Source organism: Populus nigra, chromosome 7 (genome assembly GCF_951802175.1).
Source record: "Populus nigra chromosome 7, ddPopNigr1.1, whole genome shotgun sequence".
NCBI classification, from domain to species: Eukaryota; Viridiplantae; Streptophyta; class Magnoliopsida; order Malpighiales; family Salicaceae; genus Populus; species Populus nigra.
The window spans coordinates 14,007,756-14,016,207 of record NC_084858.1 but is presented as its reverse complement, the minus strand read 5'-3'; the positions used below and the strand labels follow the sequence as shown (position 1 = coordinate 14,016,207).

The following is an 8,452-nucleotide window of genomic DNA, read 5'->3' as shown; positions in this document are numbered from 1 at the left end:
ACATTTGAAAAAATAAAATGAAAGTAATATAGAAAATAAAATGAATTGAATATTATCTCTTCCAAACATATGAATTTAACTTTATATATATATATATTAATTGAATTCAAATCAAATAATATAATTAAATTTAATTACAATAAAAAATTAAATACAAACAACCTATTAATTATTTCAATCAGTTTTTAATTTTTGAATTTCTTTTGACATGTTTAGATAGAAGTGAGAAAATCAAACTAGGTTTTACTAGGACCCACTATGTCCAATGAAATCTGGACATGTGTATAACAAAAAAAAAAACTTGAGCTGGATTAAGATGTTTTAAAGATGAGGGACGTTCTTGACATAAAATCAGTAATATAAGGACCCCGAGCTCATTAACCCTAACTTTTGTGCGCGCTTGTGCTTTAGCTTGAACTTCCAGAAAGCCCTAAAAACGCAAACAACACATTACACGCACACACAGAGACAGTTCCTCTCTACAGTTCCATTAAAACTCCGAACGACTGCAAACTCACGTACTCTCCCTCTCCCTCTCTTTTATTTTTGAAAGAGAAAAATGTCGCTAAGAGTATTAAACCCTAATGCGGAGGTTCTCAACAAATCGGCGGCGCTTCACATGAACATCAATGCCGCTAAAGGCTTACAAGATGTTCTCAAATCCAATCTCGGCCCCAAAGGCACCATCAAGATGTAACTGTTTCGCTTTTTCGTCTTCTGTTTTGTTTTTTCTCTTGTTGTAATTTGTTTTGTGTTTCTGCGATTTAATTACTTTGTGTTTTTGTGTTTTTCAGGCTTGTTGGTGGCGCTGGAGATATAAAACTCACAAAAGATGGAAACACTCTTTTGAAAGAAATGGTTTGTTTTTTTTTTCTTTGGTTTTCTCGATCTGGATTTTTTGTGATTAAAGGCAGAGTTAGGGTTTTATGCTTTTTTTTTTCTTTCTCTTTAAAGTGAGTCTTCCCTATGAAATGAGCTCTAGGAGCAACTTGAAGCAACTTTAGATTCTAAATGCTGAGTTAGATCTAAAAAGACAATGGGTATGCTATTTGAGGTTTTAAATAAACAAGGGTCTCTATTGGTGGGTTTTTTATAAAAAAATTGCTTGAATTTCTTTGATGGTTGCAGCAAATTCAAAGCCCTACTGCGATTATGATTGCAAGGACAGCTGTTGCCCAAGATGATATAAGTGGAGATGGTACGACATCTACTGTGATCTTTATTGGAGAGCTTATGAAGCAATCTGAACGGTACATTGATGAAGGTTAGCGAAGCTATATATTATGATTCTCTTGAGTTCTATACTTTTGAGGTTTCTGTTATTTCTCATTTTATGCTTGCTTGTCCCTTCTATTCTTGAATCATTTATTTTTTCAAATGTTTAGAGCCCTAAATAAAGAAAGACATGTCCTGACAAGACAGGGTAGTGAAAGGTGTTAGATTCTAACGCCCTAATGTTCAAACAAGTTGGTGTTGTTCAAGGGTTGCATCTGTGTTGTGTTTGCGTGTTGCAGAGGCAAGAATAGAAATTTACAAGTTTTTGTGTATTTGACCTTGGAATAGTTAAATTTTGCTATGGTTAATTAATTTATTTCACTAGAATATCAAGGCACATCTTCATTCTGCTGTTATACTTTCTCTGATGGTAAAAATAGTTGTATCTTGTTGTTCTTTCAATTATGCCTTCTAGGTTTTGGAATAGGGATGCTTGGTTCTTAGTCACGAGTTTCATTTCAGAAAATCTACAACATTCTCATATGGTTTTTTTTATTGCTTATCTGAGGTAACCTTTATATTTCATTCATGGGTGTTTATTTTGTCTTAAGGGATGCATCCACGTGTCTTGGTTGATGGTTTTGAGATTGCCAAAAGAGCTACTCTCCAGTTTCTTGAAAAATTTAAGACACCAGTGGTGATGGGTGATGAACCCGACAGGGAAATTCTAAAAATGGTTGCAAGAACAACAATACGGACAAAGGTAAGGTCTATTCATCGGTTTACTCTTTGTTTTATAACCTGTTTGGATATTATTTAGAGTTGACCTTATTCTCTTGTGCAGCTACATGAAGCTTTGGCTGATCAACTAACTGACATAGTTGTTAATTCGGTGAGTGTAGCCAGTGGTGTTGATATATCCTGAGGCTGTTGGAAAAGAAGACGTTTAAGTCAGATTTTGACAGCTTCTATTTTTGCATTAACTGTGATTTACTTGTTTGTACAGGTGCTCTGTATTCGAAAGCCTGAGGAAGCCATTGATCTATTTATGGTGGAGATTATGCACATGCGTCATAAATTTGATGTTGACACAAGGCTTGTAAGTTAATCTTTTTTAATTTAATCTGGATTCCTGTGGAATATTTTCACCTGGGATGTGTTAATTGTTTTACAGCTCCCAATTTCCTGATTGACTGATTTAGTTAGGCTTCAAGAGTTAATGTTTCAAATGGTATCTCAATTTAATTTATCTAGTTAGGTTCTTTATAACTTTAGTTTTTGTTTTGGCACAAGAGGGTATTCACCAATGATGGTTGAGTATTTAAATCATATTGAATAGAGGTCCTTCAAGATTAATGGTATGTTTGAGATTGTGGTAGCGGTGGTAGTTCAAAGTGCTTTTCGCATAGAACTACATCAAAATAAAGTTTTTCATTTTTTAAAAATTATTTTTCAGTACATCAAAATGATTTGAAAACATGATAAAAAAAATCATTTTAAGTAAAAAAAATAAAATTCAAAATAAACATCCCAGAATCATTTTTTTTGAATTTCAAACCCTAACACACATCACAGATCTTCAAAAACCCTTCCATGTGAAACAGAATCATTTTTTTTTGAATGAGATGTGTTTAGCATTGAAATTAGATGGAATGCACCGCTCTTTTCCATTATTCAACCTTTATTCAGAAAAATAATGCTACTTGTTAGATTTTTCTCAATGCTGTCACGTTGGATTAGGTCAACTTTCCAGGATATTGATGATTGGTTTTAGTTCAAAAGTTCCGGGGTGTAGCTTGGACAACTTTTAGTTATTGTTCATTTTTTTATTTCAACTTTGATATGATTTTTGTCAGTGTTGTCAAGAGGCGATGAGGCGGCACTTGCCTGGGCACTCTAGGTGAGGCAAGGCCCCAACGCCTTTATTAGCCGTAGGTGTTGCATTTCAATGAGGTGCTGCCTAGGCGAGCGCCTTGTGAGTGGGTGCAAGGTGCTAAGGCTAAGTGCTTGCTTGAAGTTCTCTAAGGCTAGCGCTTGCTTGAAGTTCTTCCTTTTCTGTTGGTTTTTTCTTTCTTTTAAAATGATTTATGCTTTGACCTATTTGTCCATTTTTTTAATATACCACAAAAAACAACTTAGGGGTATTTTTGTAAAAAACAAAGATTATGGTAAAAAAATTAAAATAAATCATTAAAGTGGGAGACAAACAGAGAATGAAGGATACTTGGAAGAGAAACACCAGCCAAACTTTTTTTTTTCAACAGTGGGAGTTGGAGAACAACACATCTGTACAAGTAATACTTTAATTTTTTCTAAACAAGTGCAGTATGGCTTGAGACATGATGATTTCGATTGTAATCATGAAATGGAGGGTGTGGAGGATTCAAGTGAAGGAGAGGAAAGCATGGATGAAGATGTTTTTGAAGATTAATGAATAATGATGATGATATTTAATTTTGTTTTTTAATCTATTTGGCTACTTACTACTTTAAATTATCTTATTTTGTTTTAAGGGTGAAATATGACTTTATATGACCATGTTATGGTATTTTATGTTTTCTTTTGATTTTCTAATGATCTAATCTTAATTGGGAAGACATATATATATATATATATATATATATATATATATATATATATATATATATAGCATATCGCCTTGGTTCATTTAGGAGAGCGCCTCGGGCATTTTACAGGCTTGGCGCCTTTTAGCACCTTCTGCCTTTGACAACACTGATTTTTGTCTTTTGAAGATAACTTCTCTACTTTTCTAAAATGGTTTTGTCCCAGTATTTACTTGTTCTGTCTTCCAGGTTGAAGGTCTTGTTCTTGACCATGGTTCCAGGCATCCTGATATGAAAAGACGGGCAGAAAACTGTTTTATCTTGACATGCAATGTCTCTTTGGAATACGAGAAAAGGTATTCATCTTGTCAACTTGAATTTGATTGGAATTGATGTTGAATATGAGATATCAAGAACTCTGTAGATAGAGCTGGGGTCTGTTTCAGTTCATTGGAAGCTAATATTTTTTTTTTCCTCAGTGAAATAAATGCAGGATTTTTCTACTCAAATGCAGAGCAGAGGGAGGCAATGGTTGCAGCTGAAAGGCGCCAGGTCGATGAAAGAGTTAGAAAAATTATTGAACTAAAAGATAAGGTTAAGTTACACATTCAATACGTTTTATGTTCATGTTACTGGACCCCGCCAACATGTTGGTTTCTGAAGTGTTGCTTGTACTTTTGGTCTTCCAGGTTTGTTCTGGTACAGACAACAATTTTGTGGTTATTAATCAAAAGGGAATTGATCCTCCATCATTGGACCTTCTTGCACGAGCAGGGGTAAGTCATGGAACAATTATATTCTGTTCCCTAGTGATTGAATGCGAGCAATAATTAGCTTTATGCAATAAACTCGCTTCAGCTTGCTGCAATCATGTTTATGTGTTAGTATTGGGTGTTGTCTTTCTGTTTTCTCTTATGGTGTATGGCATGAGTAGGGATTAAATGTTACTACAATGATCAATTTTGTTTGTTGGAAATATTATGAGAGGGGGGATGATTCAGGGATTATTAGCTACCCTCCAAGAGGGTGTAATTATAAACCTTGGGACAAGAAGGAAAAGGCTTTTAACTAGGGTGGAGGGTGGTTGGGTTCGTCTTTCTGCCTTTCTTCTTCCTCAAATTTATAAACCACATTTTCTATCTTTTACTGTTTACTTGCACCTTATGAAACATATTGTTTTATTTTTTCTTCATGTAATTTCCATTGGATCTACTGTAAGCTTGTTTGTGAAGCTCCTAGCAAACATTGTTATACCTTTACCAATTGCTTTTGTGACAATACATCCTCTTTTCTTAACCCTGTAACAAACACGCCCTTAATTACAAAGAAAGTTTTAATAAGATAACACCATGTTAGATTGATTTTGAACCTCAAAATCAGCTTTAGTAGGATACAGATTTCACAAGTTAACGATTGTTTGTGATAACAATTGGTTGCACATTTTGGAAGCCTTCCACCTCATGTTTTATTTTTAATTTCGTGAAATCATGCCATATGCTCAATGAAATAATTATTAAAAGCAAATAAGCAAGAATGCTCAAGTTGATGGAGGTACAAGAAGAACCACTTGCTACTTCTGTAATTCTCTTGATTTTGTGAAATTATGGATGCAGGAATGGAGACTTGAAATGGTTTTTCATTGTAGTTTTAGATTGTAAATATGGCTAGAATACCTGCCACTGTATTTGGCTCTAGTTTTGGATGGTTACAAGCAAGACTTGGCTTTTTGAATGCTTTGCCTTGGATTTGATTCCTTTTTAAATGGTACCTAATGATATATGTATGATGACTATTGCTAGTTTGAAATCTGGTTAGTCTACCTGCTTGCCCTGATGTTGTTATTTAAAATGGGGCTGATCTGCTTTCTTATGTTTTACAGATAATTGCCCTTCGAAGAGCAAAGAGGAGAAATATGGAACGCCTGGTTTTAGCATGTGGAGGAGAGGCTTTGAATTCTGTTGATAGTTTAACTCCTGATTGCCTTGGTTGGGCTGGACTGGTTTATGAGCATGTCCTTGGTGAAGAGAAGTATACATTTGTTGAAAATGTTAAAAACCCCCATTCTTGCACTATCTTAATAAAAGGTATAGCAGCGTGTATACATCCTCAGCAAACTTGTATAAATGTTTACGATTTTCTTTTTTATTTGTTCTAAATGCTATCAGATGATTTTTTCTTGTTTGTTTTAATTGCTTCTTTAGGCCATTTAGCCATCAGGTTGAAATTTGTACTCTTTTATGTTCAAGCATGAAATGTATATTCATCTTGCAATTTTGTAATTTAGCAGGGGCGAATCGTCACTTGACTTTTTTATTGTTACAGGACCTAATGACCATACAATTGCCCAAATAAAGGATGCTGTTCGTGATGGCTTGAGAGCAGTCAAAAATACTATTGAAGATGAAGCTGTGGTACTTGTAAGTTCTGCTTGCAGAAATCTATGAGATTTGTATGTGCAATCATGCTTGATTAAATTGTTGCATATTGATTTATGTGAAGCGTGCTTGTGGCCTTTGATGGTGGCTTTGGAAGTTCTGTGCTACATCTAAATTGTGGTTCATATATATGCAAGTTATGTTTCTGCTCAAGTGAAGTGTGCTTCATGAAAAAGCTGTTTCTTGTATGCACCAGCAGTTTAGGACACAATAAAAAACCAACATTATTATGGACCAAGAGTCGTTTCAATCAAATAAACTTAAAATCTAATTTGCATGAATGCTGATTAGAATGAAATTTGTGTATGGTGGAGCTGTGGACATCAATGTATTTGATTATAGGATGAAAATAATTGACTTGAAAGTTGAGATTGGCCTCTTGGGATTGGGTGAGATATAGAGTATTGACACGTTTTCTGTTGTATTCTTAGCATATAACTCTGCAAATAAGCAACTATTTGTCGATGACTTGATTCAGTGCTGAAATTTCTTTCCCACTCAAATGATGTCATTTATTTTCTTCAGGGAGCAGGAGCTTTTGAACTTGCAGCCAGAAAACACCTGATCAATGAAGTAAAGAAAACAGTTAAAGGGGTAAATGCCTGTCTGTTTTCTATATTTGAGTAATTATTCCTATCCCCTGGTTAATTTTAAACTGGTGTTTGCAAATGTGGAACAGCGTGCTCAGCTAGGTGTTGAAGCTTTTGCTGATGCCCTTCTCGTGGTGCCCAAAACTCTGGCTGAGAATTCTGGGTTAGACACTCAAGATGAGATTGTTGCTCTCACGGTAACCATCAGTGGAATCCATCCATCATCCTTTTTTTCTGGGGGAGCAAAAGACACAAGAAAAGAAACTGATTTAAGCTTTTCTTGCATGTTTATTCAGGGAGAGCACGACAGGGATAACATTGTAGGAATAAACCTCCAAACAGGTGGGCCCCTCGATCCTCAGGTGGAGGGTATCTTTGACAACTACTCTGTCAAGCGCCAACTCATAAACTCAGGGTACACATGAACTCCTAGCTTTGGAGTCTGTCCTTTTCTCTCTCTCCCTATCTCTCCTCCCTCGGTCCAGCTTTTGTTGTACTACATAAATGTACATATAAAGAGATACGTTTTCCAAACTTCCCCTAATAAATGATTAAACTAGAGAAACCTGTTGAAGTTCTTTCAGGTTTGAACTCTTAACATGCCTAACCTAGTTATAATAATGCTGCTGTAATTTTCCAGGCCTGTGATCACATCACAATTGCTACTGGTGGATGAAGTCATTCGTGCTGGGCGTAATATGAGGAAGCCAAATTAGTCATGGATATGCTCCTGCATTTTTATTTTATATTTTAAAATTTTTGCCTCGTGAGGATGTTGTTCTGATTGGATGTGTAACAAAATCCCCTGTGCCTTTATGCAATGGAGGATGGTTGTGTTTGTAGGATTTGTGTTAGAGGGAATCTCCATTCATCTCATGGAATTTTGATGGAGAACGAACTATTACTTTGTTAGCGGTATGCTTATCGTCCATATTAGCAAGCATTCATTTTTTTGTACCCACTGATCAGAAATTTCGTTTCAAGTTGAGAGTTTCAATTTTTGTAAGGTCTGCATGCTATTTGTGGTCCTTTGTGTGCTATGTGCCTGCCTGATTCTATTAAGGGGCAAGCGGCGGCATCATGCTGAGTATTTGGAGGAGCTGTTTGGCACTTGAATTGGAATCGGAAATAGAGTGGAATATGGCATTGGAATCTCAAGGCATTTGGATGTTCCTGGGGGTTACAGACTTTCGTAGTTGCCTGACCTGACATGCTCCCTTCGACGGCTTGGGGGGTTTTGTTGCTCTTTCGGCTGGTTATAATGGTTATCGGTGCCTTGAAACCCAGCCTAGTCGTCCCCTAGATTGGGTTGGGGTTTTTTTAGCTCTTTTTTTATATTGCGTTTTAAATAGGGTTAGCTAAATTTAGAAGAAATTAAAATTTTAGTTAAAATTAATTTGTTTATATTGTATAAGAAAAATAATTTTAAAAAAATAAAAAAATATTATTTTAATATATTTTTAAATTAAAAGTACTTTAAAAAGTAATTATTATTATATTTTTATTTACTCATGCTGGTATTAAGAAATTTTATTTTAAAAGAATTATTCAAAACATCATTATTTTAGTATTTTTTTTATTTTAAAAACAGGAAAAAAGTTGGTAAATTGAGGCTTTTCTGCCTCAATAATTTTATTTTTAAAAATCC

General features: G+C 35.0%; 1 protein-coding gene across 1 annotated transcript; it reads left to right on the top strand.

The window, feature by feature from the left end:
- The first annotated feature begins 417 nt into the window (after positions 1-417).
- LOC133699673 (T-complex protein 1 subunit zeta 1-like) lies at positions 418-7,761 on the top strand. The gene is made up of 15 exons (XM_062123035.1): positions 418-693; positions 795-858; positions 1,129-1,264; positions 1,827-1,978; positions 2,060-2,107; positions 2,222-2,314; positions 4,029-4,135; positions 4,259-4,373; positions 4,469-4,555; positions 5,659-5,863; positions 6,102-6,196; positions 6,740-6,808; positions 6,894-7,001; positions 7,101-7,219; positions 7,445-7,761. Exons 1-15 carry the CDS (start codon positions 560-562, stop codon positions 7,518-7,520), a joined length of 1,608 nt encoding a protein of 535 aa, XP_061979019.1. The 5' UTR covers positions 418-559; the 3' UTR covers positions 7,521-7,761.
- Positions 7,762-8,452: the final 691 nt, after the last annotated feature.

Coding starts and splice junctions, on each gene's coding strand:
- LOC133699673 (XM_062123035.1), top strand. CDS start 560: ATGTCGCTAAGAGTATTAAACCCTAATGCGGAGGTTCTCAACAAATCG. Junction 4,556..5,658: donor ACCTTCTTGCACGAGCAGGG/GTAAGTCATGGA, acceptor TATGTTTTACAG/ATAATTGCCCTTCGAAGAGC. Junction 5,864..6,101: donor TTGCACTATCTTAATAAAAG/GTATAGCAGCGT, acceptor TTATTGTTACAG/GACCTAATGACCATACAATT.